We start from the raw sequence: 25318 nt of genomic DNA, 5'->3' as shown, positions 1-25318 counted from the left end.
CCTTAACCTCTCTGAGCCCCAGTTTTATCTCTAAAGTGAGGATAATGGCAGCACTATTTCACATGGTGTATGAAGACGAAATAAACTATATTATGGGCATAACTTTGTAAAATAGTATCCAGATGTTTGTAGGAGATGCAATTTATAATGCAGAGATTGTCCCTGAAAAGCATTGGTTCAATCCCTTTGACTTCCATAGGGATGCCCCAGCAAACATACTTAGTAGAAATGCCTCGGGCCTCCGCAGTAGCCAAGAGGTCATCTTTGCTTCAGAGATAAACCAGTTTCTCTTCTCTCCACAGCAAACATCCTGACAGTGATCATCCTTTCTCAGCTGGTGGCTAGAAGGCAGAAGTCCTCCTACAATTATCTCTTGGCACTTGCTGCTGCTGACATCTTGGTCCTCTTTTTCATCGTGTTTGTAGACTTCCTGTTGGAAGATTTCATCTTGAACATGCCGATGCCTCAGGTCCCCAACAAGATCATCGAAGTGCTGGAATTCTCTTCCATCCACACCTCCATTTGGATTACTGTCCCATTAACAATTGACAGGTACATTGCTGTCTGTCATCCACTCAAGTACCACACGGTCTCCTACCCAGCCCGCACCCGGAAAGTCATCGTAAGCGTTTACATCACCTGCTTCCTCACTAGCATCCCCTACTACTGGTGGCCCAATATCTGGACTGAAGACTACATCAGCACCTCCATGCATCACGTCCTTATCTGGATTCACTGCTTCACTGTGTACCTGGTGCCCTGCTCCATCTTCTTCATCTTGAACTCAATCATCGTGTACAAACTCAGGCGAAAGAGCAATTTTCGCCTCCGCGGCTACTCCACAGGGAAAACCACCGCCATCTTGTTCACCATTACCTCCATCTTTGCCACCCTCTGGGCCCCCCGCATCGTCATGATTCTCTACCACCTCTATGGGGCGCCCATCCAGAATCGCTGGCTGGTGCACATCATGTCTGACATTGCCAACATGCTGGCCCTTCTGAACACCGCCATCAACTTCTTCCTCTACTGCTTCATCAGCAAGCGGTTCCGCACCATGGCAGCCGCCACGCTCAAGGCCTTCTTCAAGTGCCAGAAGCAACCTGTACAGTTCTATACCAACCATAACTTTTCTATAACAAGTAGTCCCTGGATCTCGCCAGCCAACTCACACTGTATCAAGATGCTGGTGTACCAGTACGACAAAAATGGAAAACCTATAAAAGTATCCCCGTGACCCTGTAGGTTTGGCACCTAGTGCCTTGTCTAACCCATTTCCAGGTGGGAGGGCATCCCATCCTACAGCTGAAAAGCTCTCCTTGAGAGTGCTCACGTGATTTCCTGTCTCCACAGACTGAGCAACTCTCAGACTGGTAGGTGAGAAAAGACGGAAGAGCAGAAAGGAAAGCATGAATCTTGTTTTTATTTATGTATTTATTTTCCCAACATCAAGTTGACAGCAGCGGTTCCTATCAGTTTGAAGATGCCATTAGAGGTTGTGTCATCATCCTGAGGCCAGTAAGGACACACAGTAGAGAAGTAGTCTGCGACTTATCCCTGGCACCATCTGCAGTCTCTGGGAACCACTCATCCTGTGGCACACCAAGCCACAGCAGCACATAGCTGAGCCCACACTTTTCTTCCAAGCGTCGAGGTCATCCATTGCTTCTCTGTGCCGTCCCCAGCACTATCAGTGCTGACCGACTCTGAGTTTTTCCAAGGTGCCCTTTGCCCTAGACAGGGTTGAGGTCTTGAAGTGGTCCTGGCATCCCTAGCTGTAGAATGACATGGCCGGGACCAGGAAGTATTGAGTCCCATCCAAACTCTGCCCAAAGCTTCTGCAGAAAGGCTCTAAACCAACTTAACTTTGACCCTCAGACCTGGAGTCTAAGATGCACTCTTTCTATTTGCTGTTATGTATAGATTTTATGCCTCCTCCAAAACAAAGACCCTGCCTGGTGCGTAGGAGAAATGGAGGAGTTCTTGAGCCCAGAAAAACAAAAAAATAAGCCCACTCTTGCCATTGTTTTGATCTGCCTGTGTGTCAGCTGTGTACTATACCTTTACTTGAAAAAAGCTTCTAGCTGCAGTGCCATTCACACTTCCTGGAGAAGCCTTTCCCATGTAGGGTTGCCAACCCTGCCTCTTTGCTTGCCGAAGCCCTCCTCAAGTTGTTTTATTTGAAGTGACTTCCGAACTGGATTTAATAATCAAGGGTCAGGAACTGTTGCTCTCTGGGTGTGAAAGGAGGCATCTTAGTTCTGCCCCACAGTCCAGCTGGCATTGGCATTCAGCCACAAACGCAGACATGATTGACATGGAAAGGTGCCCATTCTGTCTGCCCTTATGCCCTTTGACGCACATAGTTCAAAAGGGTGGTGCCAGTTCTCAGTGAGGCTGTTTAACCCAGACCCTTTGCAAAATGATAAAATACAGATTGATTGATTTATTCTCTCCTTGCCTGTCCGAAGCAAGAACCATTCTAGGTTGTAATTAAATGGGGCTTCCCTGTGAGTTGCCACTCCTGTGTGTGTGTGTACATGCACACACACACACACTTTATTATATTAGGAGCCGTGCTGGCACAAAGGTTAAGTGCTTGTCTACTAACGGAAAGGTTGGCAATTCAAACCCACCCTGCAACTACGAGGGGGAGAGACCTAGCGATCCGCTTCCATAAGGATTACGGCCAAGAAAACCCTGTGGGGCAGTTCTACTCTGACACATGGGGTCACTCTGAGTCGAGTGTAGATTCGACGGCACCCAACAACAACAGCATGTATCCAGTGGTGTGTTTTGAAAGTGAAATCCATGCTGGAATTCCTTTTAATTAGTCTATTTTTTTACTTCTCTCCCTGATCCCCAGTGTTTGAAAGTCATGCCTGTTTTAGAAGAAACCTCCCAAAATGATTTTGGAAGTGTATGATATTTTTGGTGACAAAACAAAAAGCAGACTTCAGTCCACCTGGAATACTCGATTCCTCATACAGGGGTTCCACTGCATTTTTGTCCCCAAATTGGAAGCCATGTCTACCCTTTTTTCACGGAATTTGCAATAAATGGGGGGGGGGGGAGGGGATAAAAGGCCCCAATGCAACACAAGCCCTAAGCTTCAGGCAATACTCTCAAAACTAACTTAATGTAATTTTAGGTCATATTAGTCCTGATCATCATAATTTCTACTCCTTTTAAATGATAGCAGTAGAGTCTCATCTTCCCGAAGGGTTGTATTCTAACATCACTGCAAAAGACAAAAATCTGGTATAGCCAACATTACCTTTGCAACGGTCCTCAGGAAGGAGCCCTGTTCGAGGCCATAGTCCGTCTCTTTAAAAACCCAACATAGCTAAGTTGTCCTCCAACACTGGAACAGGTCGCTGTTTCTTTAGTTGAAGACACGACGGAGTTGGCTTGCATTTAGGCACCATATTGCATGAGTCTAACATATCTGAGAACTCTAGAATCACACTGATGCAGAGAGGTGCTCACACTCTTAAAAGGCTCCTAGAAGTTATTTGACTAAGGAGGGGAGAAGATCCGATCTCCCATTTCACACTCTCCCTAGGGCATACTTGCTTTGAGCCCAGTGGTGGGCAGATTCCCCCACGCCTCTTCAACTGCATTGCTCTCCCATTGTTTCTTTGTTTGCCAAGCACATGTAGTGGAACGTGTGCATTAAATGTGTGTATGATGCAATCCCACCATATCCCTTTATGAGTGAATGTTGACCAAAGGCTACCTACAGCGAATGTATATGTATATATATTTATTTTTTAAAATGCCTAGCTCTGCAAAACACTAGCTTGAGCTGTCCGTGAATGAGTCAAGGTGCAATATCTATAAAGACAAAGGAATTTCCTTTTGGAGAACGTATGGAAAATATGTATGTGAATCTCAGTGCTCCCTACTTCATGTTTTTAATTGTATATACAAATTAATTGTTGATGTCTCAAAAAAGTAAAAACCGGGTGTGCGTTTGGAATGTTTCCCTCATGCCCTCATTTATTACTTCTCTTAACCACAGAGGCTTTACCAAGTAGTATTGTGGTCTCTTTTCCTTCTGACTATATTTTCTATTTTGATAAAAGTAATATTGGTGAGTGGTTGCCTTCTGGTTAAAATGCATACAACTATCCGCTGGGTTTGGTTGATACATAGCCACTGAAATTTATTTCAGGTATCCTAAAGACTTTTAACTTAACTTATTCTTATTTATAGTAATAATTATGGACAATAATGAAAAGTTTTTTGGTTTTTGCTTTCTTTTTTAAGAAAAACTTTTCAGCCAGTCTTGGAAATAAAGCCTTTACATTTGAAGACTGTCGTGTGAAGAGCTGCTGCTGATGGCACCGTAAGCAACTGCCTTATATTGGGTTTTTGTCGTGCCTCTTTCAAAGACTGTTAGCTAGCCTCTCTCCTGCTGTATGGGCTGTGCCCTGGCTGGACATGAAGTGACGTTACACACACACACACGCTGTGTCTTTGCATTGGAAAAGGCAAGGCCTTAAATGTCTCATGAGGAAGGAAATGAGGGGATGAACGGCAAACCATAAAAGACAGCATGAACTTCATTTTGCAAACACCCTGCAATTGGAAAAGATTACTTTGCACAGTTGGTGCCTGCTGATCCAACGTGGGTGGCCTATCTGAAGTGAATAAAAGACTCCAGTGTAGGCTATTCCAGTTCAAAGAATGGGAGGTACCATAGAGAAATAGTAAATGTTCATATTTTCTTAATTAGATAATATATCGTGTTTGGACTTGTTTGTATTACAATAAATTCTAATATGGTGCACACGTGGTGTTTTGGTGTGTGTGTGTATATATATATACATGCAAACAATTGCAGAACTCTGATTTAAAATTTTGAAATGGATGTCTTGCTTACACATTGCGCTGGGTGCTACTCCTACCTGGTCAGACGGAGCTATTTCAGATTTTAAGACCACTGAATTGTTCTTCCTATAATCCTGAATTAGGTAGTTTACTAGATATAAATCTGAATTTCTCTCTACTTCCTCTACACATCTTCAAGAGAGTGATGGCTGTAATCATAAGAGGAGGCCTGGTTGCCTAGTGGTTAAGTGTTAAGCTGCTAACCAAAAGGTTAGCATTCCAAATCTACCAGCCGCTCCATAGAAACCCTATGGGGCAGTTCTACTCTGTCATATACGGTCACTATGAGTCAGAATTGACTCGACAACAACGAGTAGTGTGGTGTAATCGTAAGTGGAAATCTAGTGTAATTGCTAAGAGCATGGGCTTTTGCGGTATGTTGTTGTTAGGTGCTGTTGAGTCTGTTACAACTCATAGAGACACTATGTACAACGGAACAAAGCACTGCCTGATCCTGTGCCATCCTCACAGCTGTTGCTATGTTTGAGCCCATTGTTCAAGCCACAGTGTCAGTCCATCTCATCAAGGGTCTTCCTCTTTTTCGCTGACCCTCTCCTTTACCAAGTATGATGTCCTTCTCCAAGGACTAGTCCCTCCTGGTAACATGTCCAAAGTATGTGAGACAAAGTCTTTCCCTCCTCGCTTCCAAGGAACAGTCTGGCTGTACGGTTAAGTGAAAATCTAGTGTAATGGCTAAGAGCATGGACTTTGAAGTCACATAGTCAGGGGCTCATGTCCTGGCTCCACCATTAACTAGGCATGTGTTCTTGAGCAAGTCCTTGAAATCTCATCTAGAAATTTGTGCAAAATTTTCCCAGTAGCCTGCATGGTCTCATAGGAACCCAAAGTTTGAAGTCACACAGCTCCATCACTGCATGCCGTCTCTGCTGCTTTTTAGCTGTGTGCCCTTGGGTAATTTTCTCAGCCTCTCTGAATCTCAATTTCCCCTTCATAAAATGGAGCTAATAATAACTCCAATACTTACCTCATGGGACATTATGAGTAGTAGAGAGCTGCAAAGAGCCTCCAATTTTGCATCATTTTACAGGGGAAGATTCCAGGCCCAAAGAGGTTAATGGCTTTGCCTGGAGTGGAAGCTGGGTCACCTAGCATTTCAACCAGCATCCTCTCCATTCTACTTCATTGCCTTCTCTGCAAGATTCTGACTCATCCCTCAAAAGATCACGTTATTTTTGTGCCCGTTTTAGAGTTGGGTATATTGCATAGTTTTCCAGCTCTTCAAGCCCGGGTCATTCAAGCATGAGACATAAGAGCATCATAATTAAAACACTTGGCTTGATCTTTCCCTGGGAGGTAGACTTTTTTTTCTATCTAGAATCCTAACTACAACTCTGAAACTAGCTATGCATTTTCCCACACAAACCACCATCCCTTCCGACAGCCACCCACAAACTATTGTCACAATCTATCTTTGCATCAACTTAAATAATGAAACTGACTTACAAGTCGAGGGGGAAGCACAGAGAAGCAAAAGCAAAAATTGCTGACAGGTTGCCAAGAAGCCATTCGACATGAACACAGCATCCTTATTAATTTCATTTACCAGCTCAGGGAGGCAAGATGAAAGCGAGTTGTTGGAGGTTGAACTGTTAAGTAATCATCCTTTTATTAGTGCACTCAGCTAAATGTGATGGCTCAGCCTTTATAGAGGGTGTCCAATTAATCCGAGTACTTGCCAGACACAACAAGGGGGATAAGAGGCTTCTGTCTACTGGGATAAATAGACACTGTAAATTTCCTGGGTTGATTGGAAGAATGTGACACTGTCCTGCCAGAAAAAAAAAAAAGACATTAAAAAGGAGCAAAACAGAGCCACAGAAGAGAGAGAAGCCTTCTCATCAACTCTCTGGATTAGGAGTCACCCTGTCTATGAAGTTTTGTTACCTAGACAGTAGCAGTGACACCATATTTCTCTCCACTGGATATGGAACTAGAGAAAGTGAGAGTTAAGCTGCTGATGGAAGGATCCAGATTAAACTCAAAGAAGAAATCTTCACAGTAAGGTCTATCAACTCCATAAATGGTTTTCAGAGCTCTTCTAGAATCTGCTTCTCTGGATACATTTCAAAATGTTTTCTATATCAATCAGGATCTTGGAGGGAACCAATTTTTACTCCATGGTTTCAACGAAAAAATTTCAACCAAGTGTTTTAGTTTCCTAGTGCTGCTGTAACAGAAATACCACAAGGGGGTGGCTTTAAAGAACAGAAATATGTTTTCTCACAGTTAGAAGGCTAGGAGTCCAAATTCAGAGTGTAGCTCTAAGGGAAGGTGCTTCTTTGTCTAGTTCAGCTTCTAATAGCCTGCAATCCGTGCAGTTCCTGGGCTTGTAGATTCGTCTGCCTCTGTTGCCTTCAGAGAGCATCTGTCTTCTCCCTGTGTCTGTTTGCCTGTCTCTTTTGTCTGTGCTGGTCTTCATATAACTCGGAAGTGATCAGGTTTAGGACACACCCTACAGTAACATGGCTTCATTAACATAACAGCAAAAACCCTATTCCCAAATGAGATTACATCCTTAGGTATAATCCGTTGCCATCAAGTCAATTCTGATTCATGGCAACCCTATAGGACAGAGTAGAACTGCCCCAGGTCCATAATATCAATTTCTTCTCCACAAAATGGAGCTAATAATAACTCCAATACTTACCTCATGAGGCTGTTATTGATAGGAGAGCTAAAAAAGAGCCTCCAATTTTGGGTTATTTTACAGGTGAAGATTCTAGGCCCAAAGAGGTTAATGGTCTTGTCTGGAGTGGAACCCAGGTCACCTAACACTTCATCCAGCATCCTCTCCATTCTAGGGTTTCCAAGGCTGACATCTTTACAAAAGCAGACTGCCACATCTTTATCCTGCAGAACGGCTGGTGGGTTCGAACCACTGACCTTCTGGTTAGCAGCCAAGCACTTAACTACTGTGCCACCAGGGCTACCTATGCATAGGTATAAGGGTTAGGATTCCAACGCATATTTAGGGAGGACACAATTCTACCCATAATACCAAGCTACTGTTAACAACAATATGAGAAGGATTAAAGGAATCCACAAGGGCCACTGAGGCACCTAGGAACTTACCTCTTTGGGCAACCAGAAGAAATAGTGTTACTAGAGCTCCATGACAGCTGGATCCTTGGAGAGGGGGCCTTCCTACAGGGAGGTGCCACACCCCTGCCAGAGATAAGAGGCAGAGAAGACAGGGGACACTCAGCCTCTCTCTTCCTTTCCTCTGATATCGTGCTGGTACCTCCCACTCGCCAAGCTCAAAAAGTGCCAGCAAGAGACTGCAGCTGATAAAGTCCACAGCAGCCAGACCCCAAGGCACCAACAGGAAAGAATAAATCAAAGGTGGAGTGAGATGGGAAGAAAACTCAGAATAAACAGCAATGGTTGAATTCTTATTTTGCCACTGTCGAATGATTAGAGGGGCTAGAATCTGAGAGATTATCTCACTCAAAGATCAAAAAAAGAAAGCAAAGACCCAAGAGGTTGCCTTTCCCAAGGTCACACAAGCTAGATGTTGGGAAGTTCTTTTCTCAGTGATTTTTTTGTGAACCTTTCTCAAAAACATAGAATGGATTATATAACTTCAAATCTTCTTTTACAACACCTGTTGTCATAAATGTCTCATATGAGTCCCCAGCATCTCCAAAGACCCGACCATTAGCCTGAGAGTATTTAGAGATGGAAAAGGAGAGGGTCAAGAAGGCGGGCACTCATTTAACAACCACTATGTCCCTAGCAGTACGGTTATTAAAGCACAGAAAGCTAATCAAAAGGTGGGTGGTTCAAACCCACCCAGCAGTCGCTCCACAGAAGAAAGATGTGGCAATCTGCTTTCATAAAGATTACAGCTTTGGAAACCCTACAGGGCAGGTCTACTCTGTCTTATAGGGTCGCTATGAGTTGAAATTGACTCAACAGCAGTGGATTTTTGAGGAGGCCTGGTGTCACAATGGTTAAGTACTTGGCTGCTAACCAAAAGGTCAGTGGTTCAAACTCACCAGCTGCTCCAGAGGAGAAAGATGTGGCAATCTGCTTCCTTAAAGAATAGCCTTGGGGTAAGACGGTACACAATACTGGGGAAGCCAGCACAACTTGTACAAGGCAGGGTCATAGAAGCTCCATAGACACATCCAAACTCCCTGAAGGACCAAACTACTGGGCTGGAGGCTGTGGGGACCATGGTCTCGGGGAACACCTAGCTCAGTTGGCATAACATAGTTTATAAAGAAAATGTTCTACATTCTACTTTGGTGAGTAGCATCTGGGATCTTAAAAGACTGTGAGCAGCCATCTAAGATACTCCACTGGTCTCACTCCTTTGATAGCAATGGAGAATGAAGAAAACTAAAGACACAAGGGAATGATTACCCCAAAGGACTAATGGACCACAACTACCACTGCCTCCACCAGACTGAGCCCAGCACAACTAGATGGTGCCTGACCACCACCTCTGACTGCTCTGACAGGGATCACAATAGAGGGTCCCAAACAGAGCTGGAGAAAAATAAAAAACAAAATTCTAACTCACAAAAAAAGACCAGACTTACTAACCTGACAGAGATTGGAGAAACCCCGAGACTATGGCCCCCAGACACACTTTTAGCTCAGTAATGAAGTCATTTCTGAGGTTCACCCTTCAGCCAAAGATTAGACAGGTCCATAAAACAAAATGAAACTAAAGAGGCACACCAGCCCAGGGGCAGGGCCTAGAAGACAAGAGGGGACAGGAAAGTTGGTGATAGGGAACCAAAGGGAGAGTGTTGAAATGTCATGGGGTTGTTAACCAATGTCATAAAACACTATGTGGTACTAACTGTTTAATGAGAAGCTGGTTTGTTCTGTAAACCTTCATCTAAAGTACAATAAATAATAATAGCCCTGGGAGCCCTACTGGGGTAGTTCTACTCTGTCCTATAGGGTCGCTATGAGTTGGAATCAACTCAATGGCAATTGGTTTGGTTTTGGGTTATGTCCCAGGCATACTTAATGATCATTCATTTATTTGACTAATATTAATTGAAATATACTTACATTCTAGTGGGAGAGAGAGGAAAAACACCAGGAAGCAAATAAGATAATTCCAGATTGTGATAAGTGCTATGAAGTAAACAAACAATAATAAGTGAGTGGAGTCAGGCAGGAGCAACATTAGATTTCAGACAAAGGAGGTCTTTTTGAGAAGGTGGAAATAGAACTGGAACTCAGAAGGGCGATAGCCATACAAAGAACATTCCAGGCAAAGAGACCAAAAAGTTCAAAGGCCCTGAAATGAAATAATCATGGAGTGTTCATGGAACAAAAAGACGACTAGTATTGCTAAAGCATAGTGATCCTGGAGGAGAGTGGTATAGGACAAGGTAGGAGGGGGTAGACAGGGGCCAAATCATATAGTACTTCGTGGGCTTTGGTGAGGAATTTGGTGGGAAGTTCATTTAATTCCCACAACTCTTGAAGGGGAATGTTGCTATCGCCATTCTCCAGATAAGAAAACTTAGTCTCAGAGAGGTTAAATTAAACTTGCTCAAGTTCACATTGAGTAATTGATTCATTGGTATTTAAGCCCAGTCCTGTCTTATTACAAGGGCCACTTGACATGCTTTCCTTGACATCCCAAACTCTCTCTCATGAATGAGCAATGAATTAGCGGCTTGGCCTCATTAGCCTTTTCATCATCCAAGGTTGATATTTAGGCTTAAACCATCCTCTAGTTCCATTAATGAGAAGTCAGAAATCATCATGACATAATATTGTATGGTTCTACTCAATGACCCATTTCATGGGCCTGATGAGATCTGGCAAAATCGATTAGAGATGAAATAATATAGATTCTACTATCAGAAAGGCTTAAAACATATATATATGTTTTAAAACTTCTCTGCACTACCTCCAATAATATTTTCAATGCCATTGTCTTGCAAATGTTTTTTATGCACAGATTTAAACTCTTGGCCCTTTTCCAGTTTAGGTCCTGGTCCTTTAAAACAATTACTTCTGCTTCTGTCCAAGGTGCTGAAATTATTTGGCCGTGACTTCCATTTCGAACAGGAAGGTTACTATCTGTTTTTAGAAAATTTTCTGCACAAAGATACAGATTTGTATCCCTTCCAAAAGAAACAAAAGGAATTGTAGTGCATATTTCCACCTGGGAGCTGGAAATGCAGAGTCTCAACCCCATCCCCAGCCAGGTGAACGAGAATCTTCTTTTTAACAGGATTCCCCAGTGATTCATGCACACCTTAAAGTTTAAGGGGCAGTGTACTAGCACACCCTTGGGAAGCTTTTGAAAATCCCAATGCCTAGTAAAATCCAGATATCAACACGTGGCAAGTTCCTTAGGTGGTTCCAGTGTGCACTAAAGATGGAGAACCAGTGAATTATTTAAAAGAAAACTTTATATCACTATCATAAATTGAAAACAAGTGTCACTCACCATAAATAGATGAAAGCCATAAAAAATCAAATATTGTTAATAAATTCTAGCCATTTCACTAATTCGGACTGACCTTTCCATAATTGCTTGGGTTTCACAGTGTGCATTTCTCACTACTGAGCATTGAAAGGGCTGAAAAATCACACCCATCTATCCCCTCATTCTGTGACTGGAATCACTTGAGAAGTAGATTCAGTAAATAGACTGGTGGAAATAAATTATCAGTTCTGTTACTGAGAGGGTAGATTGGAGGGAACCTTGGTTGAACCCAAAACCAATGGACTTTCTATCCAACAAGTTTAGATCTTAAGCCAAACACCTATGAGATGATATGAAGCTGCATGGAAGACAGTTGAAAGCAGAATTTCTGCCTCCCAATCAGAGTCTTCTTAGGACCATGAGAGGTGGCCTCCAGACCCTCCCCTGTAAGCCAGACTTGGACCACAATCCAATGTCTTATGGGAAGATAGGAAGTACTTCTCCCCGCCAGGAGCAGACTAGCCTGAGAAACAGAGAAGAAAGGGGGACTTACTCATATACATTGTGTTCCTTTTCTCCATTCTACAAATCAGTTAGGACCTACTTCTCCATTGACGGTGGAGTGAAAGATAAGGATTGAGAAAAGTACCTTCAAATAATTCTGAGAGTAAGATCAAGGGTTCCTAAGTTAGGGGCTAAAGTAGAACTATTGGAAGCAGGAAACGGTTCCCCCTACCCTCACCTCCTGATGACCCAGTGAATTTTACAAATGTAGCTCAGTCAATTTCACAACCCACAAAGAGACAGACAGTCAGGTGTGCTGTACTGTTAAGACACTTAGAGAAAAGGTAAGAAAACATCCTCCTGACACTCCTGACACCTGCTCATTGCCCTCAAAATAAGAGTGTTGGGTCCCTCCAGAGGAATATGTCTGTCTCCAGGAACAGAGGTTCCTAGTCCCAGTCTACCCATCTCTTACAGCTGTCACACAATTCTCTAAAAGGCCTGAAAGCAAAAATCATTTCAGTTGACTTTGATTTAAAATAAAAAATGCCAAGTAGCACTTTGAAAAGGAAACAAAAGTGGTGCCTTCAAAGCATCAAAACTCCCAATGGCAGGCTCCTGGTGTGAAAAGGATGTGTGTCATGAGGATCTGGGTTCAAGTCATGCCTCTAACATTTGCCAGCTGAGTGAAATTGAACAACTCACTTTCAGCTTCTGAACCACTGTTTCATCAACTGTAAAACAGGAATAACAATAGTACTGACTTCAAAAGGGGTGGTAATAATTATTTATCACTATTCATAATTACATTATTATATATAATTATATTAAATATTATATTTATAATAATATGTAAAGTGTCTGGAACTTATTTGTGTTATAGATAAGTTATTATTTATCATGACACCATAGGATCTTACCCTGTGTTGGATTCACACTCCTTTAAGTGCCCACTTCTACAAATGTGCTTGCCTTGGTTGGGGGTCCATTGTTATTACTTAGTTCCCTGTGACAGGGACAAGAGGGAAAATGCCTATATCAGACTGCTCTGAGAAATTGGGGCCCTTTGAGACGACCAAGACACTCCCAGGAAGAAAGGGTTTAGCTATGTCATGTTCCAGCTCTCTCTCCCCCAAAGTAGAGAAAGCATATCACTCACAGCAGTCATCTAATGACAGTCCCTGAACAAGACAGAGCATCAAGAATTTAGAAGAAAGGAGCCAGGCCATCAGTCACTCCATATTCAATTTCAATACCATGAAATGTGGCTTCCAGTTCTACCCTAGTTCTTTCCCTCAAACAGTTTCTACCTACTGTTAATCTCTGAAGTGAAACTTCAGCCTTCAAGGAGATGTGATGGCAGCCACATAAAGGCCACTTGCCCATCTCATTAGGGTTCCTATCACTTGGCTCCAGGGATAATAAAAATGGAATTAATCCTGCTCGTGGGTGAGGGTTTATACAGGTGACCTGTCCTCACTATGTCAAGTATGTCTCCAGGGCACAAATATTCCTCAGCTGGAAACAAGGGCTTCTTGTTATTGTAAATTAATCTTGTAAATACCTGATCTCTAAGAGGCTGTAAGGAAATGACTTCCTGTTGCTATATGTGTGTACCTCTTTGTGTATTTGTCTGGGGCATGATGGTGTGCTCTGACATGCCTGTCCCAGTGAGGGCAAGGTCACAACCATGAGGGGAAAGGACATGGTCTTCCCCAAAGGGTGAGGTCATCATAGCATCTATCATCCAAAAGAGAAGCAGGTCCTCAGACAGAGAAAAAAATAAATAGAGAAAGGGCTCAGCTTCTCTTTGTGTTGGCTTGGGCAGTCTAGATGCCTACAGTAATTTTCCTGGGGAAGAAATACTCATTTGGCCATATCACTAATTCAGACTGACCTTTTCCATAATTGTTTAAGTTTCACTGTGTGCAAAGGACTAGGAAAAAACTATTCTTCCTGAGGGGCCATTGATGAGACAAGTATACCTAGATAGGCAGTTCTGCCTTCAGTTTGGCTATCTCCTTGAGATTCTGTTTGTTGGATTTAGGCCATATCCTAGACCTCTAAGAAAGTCCTGTTGAAATATTCCATCTTGTCTCAGCTGAGTGGAAATGTTAAATTAGAATGGATCTCCAACTAGGCAAGCGCAGTTCTAGAAGTAGACACTCAAAGGAGACCCTCCCCCAAAGGAAAGTGAATCCAGCACAGGGTTAGAGTCAATGGTGCCATCATCCCTCCCTCAACAAGCAATTTTATCTGTGGTCACCCTTCGATGTGACGATTTTATCTATACCAAGAAATAGGGTGTTATCTTAGAGAGGTTTTACATATTTCTGAAATTGGTAAGTCTTACCAGCCTCTCTGGGTCATCGCTAGTTGCTGTCAAGTTGCCTCCAACTCATGGTTACCCAAAGTGTGTCAGAGTAGAACTACGCTCCATAGGGTTTTCAATGGCTAATTTTTCAGAAGTAGATCACCAAGCCTTTCTTGTAAGATGCCTCTGGGTGGACTTGAACCTCCAACTTTTTGGTTAGCAGACAAGTGCGTTAATCGTTTACACCACCCAGGTGAAGGTGCCTCTCCTTCTCCTATCTCTTTTCCCTAACCAAGTCTGAAAAGATCCTTCAGGATCGGTGTTACTTCTCTCCCAAAACGTCCATACCAAGATTTCTGCTTTCAAATCCTGACAAAAATTTAACAAAAATCCCTAAAGAATGATATTAGAGGGGAAAAAGGCAAAGAATGGAATTGGGGATTTAAAAATTCTGCCGTGTAGCAAGACCAGCCTCAACTCATTAACATTTGTTTCTTCCTCTTCTGCAGAATAAAAAGCAGTCATTTTCCTCCATTTCAGAATCCTCCTTTTCCAGGAGACCAGAAGAACTGGATGGTGCCCAGCTGCCATTACTGAACATTTCAATCAAAGATTCTATAGAAGAATTCTGATCAAAAAGGGGAAAATGCAGAGCAGAATTTCACATTCTTGTGGTCTCCAGACTTCTGGATGAACCCTGGAACTATTGCCCTGAGATAATCTTTAAACCTTAAACCAAAAACATCCCCTGAAGTCTTCTTAAAACCAAACAATAATTTAGCTTAACTGGTAGAAAAGGTCAGCCTTGAGCATTATGCTCTTTTAAGAACTATCTATTTGGAATCAAACTGACAACAGTAACTTGAGAGATTAGATAGGAACCTTAGGGGGCAGTGAGTTTACGTTAATGAGGGAGGAACACCTCAGAAAAGGAGGGTGAGAATGGTTGCCCAGCACAAAGAATACAATCAGTGTCACTGAACTGTACTTGTAGAAACTGTTGAATGCGTGTATGTTTTGCTGTATATATTCTCAACGATAACAACAAAATAAAATTTTTTTAAAAAAAAGAATTTTCTTTAAACTTGAAGGAAACCCTAAAATTGCATCATTTTCTTCTCATATCCAAATAATTTCAGTAGCTCTTAGGTTTCCTCCAGCATCTTTTTCCTCCAAATTCCACAATAATTATTACGCCTCTTTCCAAATATACTCCAAGAACCAATGCTATCTGCACTGCCCACAGGTAATTTCATTGCTAACCTGTTCCTTTTTATTATACTTTTCCTGGATAGGACAAGAGGACAGATAAAGCTTAATGGAGAAAAAATAATTTAGAGTAGAAATTCTTCAGTTTTGTTTGTTTACAGCCCACTCTCAAATACCAGAACTTTCAAGGACATGCCTGAAGGGATTAATAGAGTCAAAACAAGTCTAAAAATGTCAACGATAATTACAATGCAATTGGTCCTACAGAATGGCCATGTCTCACCCCTGCTACCAAAGCACCCACATATATTGAACTCACCATTCAGCAGCCTTTCAGCACCAGCTGTATTTTTACTAGAAAGCTTCACTGACCTGCCTGTGCTCTGGATATGCTCAAGGTAAAATCCTTACAACATCCGGGTTAGTAGGCTTGCAACCAACCTGCATTGAACTAACTCAAACAAACAAACACAAAAGAATGATATAAAATGGGGGGGGAGGGAATAATAATATACACAGTGAGGGCTATCATTTCCATTTCTACAACATGGGGGTGAGCCTGAGATGGAACACACAAATCTACGGTTGGTTCAGTCTCAGTTCCCACATGCCTCTCAGTGTCAGCATCTCACCACGCTGAGGGTGACTCAAGTGCTTTAAAGCACGGATGTTTTGTGTAACTTGACCCCTAAATACAAGCTAGCTATTTCACCTACTCTTCAACTGAATAAATATTTGCTTCCATACAGAGGGGATACTTTTGCTCTATGTTGTTTTTGTCGTTGTTAGTTAACATCAAGTCAACTCTAATTTATGGCCACCTTATATACAACAGAATGAAACGTTGCCTGGTCCTGCGTTATCTTTACAAATCGCTAGCACGCTCAAATCTGTAGTTGCAGCTACTGTGCCAATTCATCTCACGCCCTTGCTGGCGCTCTACTTCACCAACCATGATGTTCTTCTCTAGCAATTGATCCCTCCCGATAACATGTCCAAAAGCAAGTTCTGTTGTGCTTCGTAAGGTTTTCATTGGCTAAATTTCGGAAGCAGATTGCCAAACCTCTCTTTCTAATCCCTCTTAGCCTGGAAGCTCGGCTGAAACCTGTCCACCATGGATGACTCTGCTAGTATTTGAAATACTGGTAGCGTAGCTTCCAGTATCACGGCAACATGCAAGCCTCCACAGTACAACAAACTGACAGGTGGGTGGTAGACTTTTGCTATGTATCATGAATTATTTTATTAACGACTTCAGGGACTTTCAAAGGTAATTTTTTTATACTCCATTTTCACCTTACTCACTCATTTTAGAACCTAACCTCCATCAAAGGAGGATCTTGAAAGTTCCTCTTACTTCATGGAGAATTTAGATCAGAAACAGATTTCTCCTTTAAGGGCGGTAGACAGTATCTAAATGCTTTTATGTTGCCAATGTCATGATCAAGTAGGCATTGTTGATTGAGCTACTAGCAATTTTCTGGATGAAAATAATAACACTTCTGGAACTAATAGATTTAACATTTTACCTTTATATTGTGGAAATTAAACACTTTTTCTTTGATTTTATCAAATCCTTTTGAAAGGTTGTTCAGATAATTACCCAAGTCATAGAACGATGATTAGTGTGGAAAATCAATAGTGTTTTTAAGGTTGTCCCAGTTGAGGTAAATGGCTCAGCAGTCAGCTAAGTTCTTCTTAAAGATGCATTCTATTCAGAACACATAAAAGCTTCACTTATTTTGAGAGTTTCAATAGGAACAACCCACTTGATGATCTTCTTGTAGAATTTATAATAAAGCGATTCCTGACTGCCTAAGATGTGACCACTGTAAACACTCAGTCTTTCTTTGCCACCAGCATGGTATTAGCCTATTCCTTTTACTTCTTTCTTCCAGAGTGTTGTGCCCACTTGACATCACATCACATGACCCACTCATCTGGCAGACATTGACTTTATACAACATATCGTTGATTGCCCACCACCCGTCTGTCAATCTGTTGTACTGCAGAGGCTTACATGTAACTGTGATGCCGGAAATTACACCATCAGTATTTCGAATACCAGAAGGGGCAGCCTTGGTGGACAGTTTTCAGCAGAGCTTCCAGATTAAGACAGACTAGGAAGAAAGGCCTGATGATCTACTTCCAAAAATTAGCCAGTGATCTCAGAAGAAACTAGTCTACAGGGCTAATAGCCTACATGAGCCATGGCCTCATCTACCTTGAGACCAGAAGAACTAGATGGTGCCTGGCTACCACTAGTGACCATTCCAATCAGGGTCACAATAGATGGACCTTGATAGAATGGGAGAAAAACACAGAACAGAACTCAAATTCTTAAAAAATCTAGACCTACTGGACCCGTCAAGACTAGGGGACTCCATAAGACTATCTCCCTGAGATACTCTTTAAACTTTGAACCAAAACTATCCCCTGAGGTCGTCTTTTAGTGAAATGACAGATGGGCACACAAAATAAAGGATATCATCCATGAGTATGGTGCTCCATTTAAAAACCATCTATATGAGACCAAAAAGTCATCAATTACTCTAAAGCAAAGATGAGAAGATAAGGGGACAGGGAAACTATAGAGTACTGGAAATGGAACAACCAGGACACAATTAATGAGAATATGGACACATTGTGAAAAATGTAACTAATGTCACTGAGCAAATCGTACAGAACTTGTCAAATGGGAACTGAATTTGCTGTGTAAACTTTCACCAAAAACACAATACAATATTATCTTTTAAAAATTCAAAAAAAAATTAGCCAATGAAAATCTACAGATCACAACAGATAATTGTCCAATATTATGTTGGAAGATGAGTCCTCTAGATTGGAAACAACAATGGACTCAAGCATAGCAATGATTGTGAAGATGGTACAGCATGGGACCATATTGTGTTCTGTTGCACATGGGATTGCCATGAGTCAAAGCCGACTTGGCAGCAACTAACAACAACGACATCTTTGATTGTGGCTGGAATGAAATTGTACTCACGAATTAAAGTTGGGGATCAGAACTAAGATGTTTCCCGCCAGCTGAAAACCACTGGGCTAGATATTAATATAAATGTCCTAGAAATTAGAAGACTTTTATAATATAAGTCAGATAATAGCAAGGGGGCAAAGTTGAAAAGAACACTGGTTAGGATGAGGAAAGCTTTGGGTGCTAGTTGAAGCCTCAGCTGAATGACAGAGTCACCAAATCCCTTCTCACTCAAGTTTCTCCATCTGTAAAATGAGGGGTTCGAATCTAGATAAACCTGTTGCCATCAAGTTGATTCCAACACATAGCGACCCTATAGGATAGAGGAGAACTGCCACGTAGGGTTTCAAAGGCTGTAGATCTTTACAGAGGCAGACTGCCATAGAGCGGTTGGTGGATTTGAACTGCTGACCTTTCAGTTAGTAGCCCAGTACTTAACTACGGTGCCACCAGGTCTCCTTACAGACATATTAGTGGTAGCGTAAATTCCTATCGCCTTATTAGAAGAAAAGTTAGCAATAGCTATTCAAATTTTAGATGTGCACACCTTGTATTTCACTCCACAATTCCAGTTCTAGGCATTTATCTTTTAAACAATTGTCGAAAAACCATATAAAGATATTTAAACAAAGCTATTGCAGCCTTGTTTTAGAAGAGTGAAATACTGGAACTATCCTAAATGCCCATTGATGAGAAATTGGGAAAATAAATTATTGTACATCCATAAAATAGAATATTATGTAACTTTTTGAAAATGATGAGTTAGATCTGTGTGTACTCGGCTAAGATATGCACATTTATTTTTAAGCAAGAAAATAGCCTGGGGCCTGAAAACTGTGTGATAGCAAATGTGTGTTGTTTTAAGCCACGAAAAACCAAGCCCATTGCCATGGAGTCAATTTCAACTCACAGTGACCCTATGTGTTAGAGTAGAACTGCGCTGTAGGGTTTTCTTGGTTGTAATCTTTATGCAGGAGCCCTGCTGGTACAGTGGTTAAGGGCTAAGGCTGCTAACCAAAAGGTCAGCAGTTCGAATCCACCAGCCACTCCTTGGAAACCCTATAGGGCAGTTCTATTCCAGCCTATAGGGCTGCTGTGAGTCAGAATTGACTTGACGGCAATGGGTTTGGTTTTTTTTTTTTTTTGAATCTTTATGGAAGTCGGTCACCAGGCCTTTCTTCCACAGTACCGCTGAGTGGTTTCGAGTCACCAATCTTTAGGTTAGTAGTAGAGCACAAAGAGTTTGTGTCACCAGGGACTTTAAGGCACTAAGGATGTGATCATTTGTTACACCACAATAGAAAACTGATAGAAACAAAACATTCATGGAAATAAACAGTTGGGAGTTCAGGGGAAAACCATAAAATTGTGATGCCACAACGTCCAAGTTTCAAGAAGAAGAAAGTAATTACCTGGACAAACACTCCCAAGGCTAAGGTTGCGGCCAACAAAGACACCTCTTTGGGCTTTAGCAGTTTCCCAGCAGTGGGTTGAGGGGAGAGTGGGAGAGGAGGAACTGGAGACACTTGGCCAAGAAGCCCGGAAGCCTGTCTGGAAGGAAGGTTGACGGGGAGGGAGTCGCGAGCTGCATGGGAACTTGAGGTGGAGAAGGGTCTGTTGGTTTTGTTTTGGTTTACAAAAAAAAAAAAAAAATGGGGGAAAAACTTCGTTTACTTAGGTGTATAAAAGTTCTCAGTCATAATGGGATGGTGTAGTTCAATGACATTCAACTTGATCTACACACTAGAACCACGTGAAGAACTTACAAAAAGTACCTATCCAAAACCCACTGCCGTCGAGTCGGTTCCAACTCATAATGACCTTATAGGACAGAGTAGAACTGCCCCATAAGGTTTCCAAGGAGCACCTGGTGGATTCAAACTGCTGACCTTTAGGTTAGCAGCTGTAGCACTTAACCACTACACCACCAGGGTTTCCAAAAGTACCCATATACGGCAGCATATCCATACAATAAAATACTATTCAACAATAAAAAAAGAAACCAGGTACCTAAACAAGCTGCAATATGGATGAACCTTAAAAATATTATGATAAGTGAAGAAGCCAGACCCTAATGACTGCATACTGTGTAATTCCATTCATATGAAACATCAAATAAGGCAAGTTCATAGAGACAAAAGATAGTTCAGTGGTGGTACAGTGGTAGAGTTTTTACCTACTATACAGGAGACCCAGGTTCAATTCCAAGCCAATCCATCTCAGAGCAGCCACCACCCGTCTGTCAGTGGAGGCTTGCATCTTGCTATGATGCTGAACAGGCTTCGGGGGAGCTTCTAGACTAAAACAGATTAAGAAGAAAGGCTTGGCCATCTATTTTTGAAAAATCAGCCAATGAAAACCCTATTGATCACAATGGTCCAGTCCCGTTGTGAATGGGGTCGCCATGAGTCAGGGGCCCGACTCAATGGCAGCAAACAACAACATAAAGACAGAAAGTAGATTAATGGTTGCCTGGGGTTGGGGGTGGAAAGGGGATTAACTATAAACTAATTTTTTTTCTTACCATTGTCTCATTAAACAAATTTTTCTCAACTCACATATCCCTAGGTCCTGGCTCCTGGCAGCCTACCCTTCTGTTGGGGTCACTCCATCCCTACAGGTCATTCTCTGTATGGTATATCTTTCAGGATGACCCATGGTCAGCTCCCTTCAATGGGTAATAAGGAGCAACCTTGCCGCGTGAGACTCAGGGAATGCAAGCCATTCCCAGTCAGCCTTGTCTTCTGCTTCCAGTTAGCATCACTCTGCTTTCAGCCAGCATCTTGGCTTTAGATTTTTAGGCACACATCAGGTAACAGTTAGTGTATTCCTCAAGTTTCAGGGGATATAATGTAACCTTTCCAAGGGGTTCTCTTTAAGTCCCTCCAGAGCTCATCCTTGTGCCTCATGGCTGGAAATAAAGTGAAGAAACTCATCAATGCTCAGAAAACTCTCAAAAGACACTTTCAGTCTCTGGCTTCTTCGCTCTCTACTCTCTTCAACTTCTGAATGAATCTTTAGACTTCTCTCCCATAGTGTGGCAGGTGGGGATGGGCTAATGCTGGAAAACCCAATTTGGGGGCCACATCGTTTGCAAGCCCTGCCAAAGCAGTCTAGCACCTCGCTTCAGAATATGGGGACCCTCGGCTTTTTGGAGTCCCTGGGTGGTGCAAGCAGATAATGCTCTCTGCTGCTAACCGAAAGGTTGGACGTTCGAGTCCACCCAGAGGTTCCTTGGAAGAAAGGCCTGGAGGTATTTCTGAAAAATCAGAAGAATCTACAGGAAAGGTGAGCTCAAGCTGTGGACCAATAATAGCACTGAGGAATTTATCAGGGTATAAGGTGAAAAAAAAAAATTTTTTTTTTTTTAAGGTGAAGGTGTGTACAACATTGACATCATTCCACATGTCTACACTGTGATTGTCACACTGAGTGGATGTACACTATTTTGAAATATCACCCAGCTTCACTCATCCAAAACATGCGCCGCTTCAATAAGACAACGCCCCAGCTCAGCAAGCTTGTTTAGCACACGCAAACATCTAAGAGTTGGGTAAGTCAAAATTCTGCCACATGGATTATGTAATCCAGACCTTAAATTACCAGCTAGGGTTTTTTCTGGCCCATGGCCACATTTCTATTCAGAAAATAACTCTAAACAGGTGATCAGTTGGAAGCATCTCATTATCAATTCTTCACCTTGAAATACATCGCTGGTTCCTCTCTAGCAAACTTTATCAGCAAAGGGCCAGAGGATAAATAGCTTTGGCTGCCCAGGTCATAAGGTCTCTGTTGCAAATACTCAACTGTTCTGTAGCGAGAGGCAGAGGGGAGGGTTGGGGAGGAAAGGGCAGGGAAAAAGAAGAGAAAGACTATAATCTCAGTGAGGGCAGGGACTGTGTCTGGGTTGTTGTCCAAATGTTATCAATCAAAAAACCAAACCAAGTCAGTTGCTACCAAGTTGATTCCAGCTCACGGTGACCCTATGTGTTGGGAGCAGAACTGTGCTCCATAAGGTTTTCAAGGCTGTGCTCTTTCAGAAGCATATCATGAGGCCTTTCTTCCTAGATGCCTCTGGGGTGTGTTCAAACCGCCAACCTCTCAGTTAATAGTCACGCGGTTAACCGTTCCCACCACCCAGGGACTCCTGGCATATAGAAGACTCTTAATGGATATGTTTTGAATGAATGAATAAGTGATGAAAGAATAGAGGAGAGATAAGAAAGTTCATAAATAACTATAATATAGTTTAAAACGGGAAATGGTCAAGATAATTCTGTGGAGTACCTACTATAAGCACTCAATGGATGTTAACTATGATAACTTTCACTACTGTTACTGTTGTTGTTGTTAGTTGCCATCAAATCAATTTCAACTCATGGCAGCCCCACGTGTGCAGAGTAGAACTGTGCTCCATAGGGTTTTCAAGACTGTGACCTTTTGGAAGCAGATCACCAGACCTCTCTTCCAAGGCACCTCTGGGTGAATTTGAACCACCAACCTTTTGGCTTGTAGTTCGCACCACAAAGAGCCTCCATCTACTTTTACTAGTCTTAATGAACACCAGGCACGGTGCTAGGAGCTTTACCTGGATTATCTCATGTAATCCTTATCATTCCTTGAGACAAGACTTCTCATCATCTCTATTTTACAGTTGAGATAACTGAAACGCAGAGAAATTAAGTAACTTGCTCAAGATCACTCGGCTAATAAAGAAGACGGAGGAGCCTCATCCACATCTAAGGGTCCCCAAAGTCTGGGGTCTGCCACTTCCACGACTGTGCTTAACAATACCACATCCACGAGGCTGGGTAGCTGAGTGTTTGAGAAGAGTTGTCGGACATAGTGCATGGACAGGGGAAGAGAGAGAGAGGAGAGACAGTTGTGGGAGATACTGCTACCATTCACCAAGAATTTAGATTATCCTTTAGCTTATACACTACCTTAAGTTTAGGCATCTCCGTGTAACTTTTTTTGGCCAATGAAATGTGAGCAGAGGTCACATTTATCGTGTTTTGTGCAGAAGCATAAATAACATATTGCATTGGGCAGATCTATGGCAAAATACCTCTGAAAATCTTAAAAAGCAAAGGTGCCGCTTTGAGGACTAAGGTACACCTGACCCAAGCCATAGTCTTTTCAATCACCTCATATGCCGGCGAAAACTGGACAATGAATGTGGAAGATCGAAGAAGAATTGATGCCTTTAAACTATGGTGTTGGCAAATAATATTGAATATACCAAGGACTGGCAGAAGAATGAACAAATCTAACTTAAAAGAAGTAAAGCCAGAATGCTCCTTAAAAGCATAGATGGTAAAACTTTGTCTCGCTTACTTCGGACATGTCATCTGGAGGGACCAACTGCTGGAGAAGGACATTATTCTTGGTAAAATAGAGAGTCGGTGAAAATAAGGGAGACCCTCAAAGAGATGAATTGACACAGTGGCTGCAACAATGGGCTTGGACATAGCAATGATCTCACAGGACTGGGCAACATTTTGTTGTGTTATGTATACATAAGGTCACTATGAGCCAGAGGCGACTCAACAGAACGTAACGACAAGCAATTTTTCAAACAGCCAACTTACGTTAAGCAACTACGTTTTGGTCATGTTTGTTAATGAGGCACAACTTTGCCTCTTCTGGGTAATAACAGTGATGATTATGAAAGAGCTTGGTCAGCTACAAAACAGTGGCATCTATAAAAAAAATGACTAGTGGGTGTCAGATCCAAGAGATGGGATTCCCAGTCTGCTTAAAAAATAGAAGAGCAATATCCAGCCTATTGGAATGGCAGCACGACACTTGGATAAGGGAGCCTGGCCACCCAGGTTTATTCCTGTCTCAAAGACTTGCCAGATGGGTGGCCTTAGCCTCTCTGGGCCCCTTTTCTCATCTGTAGCATGGGGTTGACAATAAGACTAACCTCATGTGGTAGTTATGAAGATTCAATGAGGTTATACACATAACGCCCTCAACCTAGTACTTGGCACAGGGCAAGTCTTCAATAAATGTGACTATTACTCCTGGAGGAGGAGGTAAGGACTAACCCAAGACTCCTAGATACAGTCACTAGATACAGTCACTTGTAGAAATGAAAAATGTAATTTCCTCTTGGCCCATCAATGCCCCTTGACTCCTCTAAGAGAGCTGTTTTCAGGAGCGCAAGGGTTAACCCAACATATATATACACACACACACAGAGGCACGTGCAGCCCCGTGTTCAGCTGCCCTTTGATCCCTCTCCCAAGGCAGGAATGGAGATGAAGCCTGCCAACTGTGCAGCCATAATTGCATTTTCATCCTGAAAGAGGGTCTGGTGCAGAACACCTGTGGTCCAGCGCTACGTGACGGCGAGGCTGTCGTGCAGGCAGTGAGGGCACCAGCAGCGTGCAAATGTGGGGGCTCTGGGACCCATGACACGGCCAGGCCTGGCAGGTCCCTGAGCGCTCCTCCTATCTGCTACCCCCACCCCAGAAACGGAGCAGCACCCTGTTCAAAGCGAGGAGCAGGCCGGAGGTTTGCAATTAACCCCTGCTCAAGGGCCCCAAGGGGCTGAGAGTGGGGAGAAAGGAGTCCAGACATTTTTCTGACCCTCTGGGAAGAAGGATACACAGCGTTGTAGTTAAGAGCAGGGGGATTGGAAAAGCATCAACCAACGTCCAAAGTCAAGCTCTGACATTGCTCGCAGTGTGACCCAAGGCAGGTACCATGCACTCTCTGAGAACCAGCTTGCAGGATTGGCTGAGATGGTGTATATCAAGTGCTCAGCCAATACCTGGCACATAGTAGGTGCGTTATAGCTAAGATGATTCATTAGTTTATTAGACAAACATTTTTTGAGCACCTTCTATGTGTTCCTGGGTGGTGCAAACATTTAAATTCTCAGTTGCTAACCAAAAAGTTGGAGGTCCAAGTCCTTCCAGATGTGCCTCAGAAGAAAGGCCTGGCGATCTACTTCTAAAAA

At 42.6% G+C, this 25318-nt stretch overlaps 1 protein-coding gene across 1 annotated transcript; it reads left to right on the top strand.

Annotated features, from left to right (window-relative positions):
• The first annotated feature begins 377 nt into the window (after nucleotides 1-377).
• Nucleotides 378-1237, top strand: GPR139 (G protein-coupled receptor 139). Its single transcript, XM_003418802.3, has one exon. The coding sequence runs from the start codon at nucleotides 455-457 to the stop codon at nucleotides 1235-1237; it is 783 nt and encodes a 260-aa protein (XP_003418850.2). The 5' UTR covers nucleotides 378-454.
• The last annotated feature ends 24081 nt before the right edge of the window (nucleotides 1238-25318 follow it).

This window comes from Loxodonta africana, chromosome 12 (assembly GCF_030014295.1).
Source record: "Loxodonta africana isolate mLoxAfr1 chromosome 12, mLoxAfr1.hap2, whole genome shotgun sequence".
Classification (NCBI taxonomy): domain Eukaryota; kingdom Metazoa; phylum Chordata; class Mammalia; order Proboscidea; family Elephantidae; genus Loxodonta; species Loxodonta africana.
Note: the sequence above shows the minus strand (reverse complement) of the source record. Positions and strands in the feature narration are given on the sequence as shown.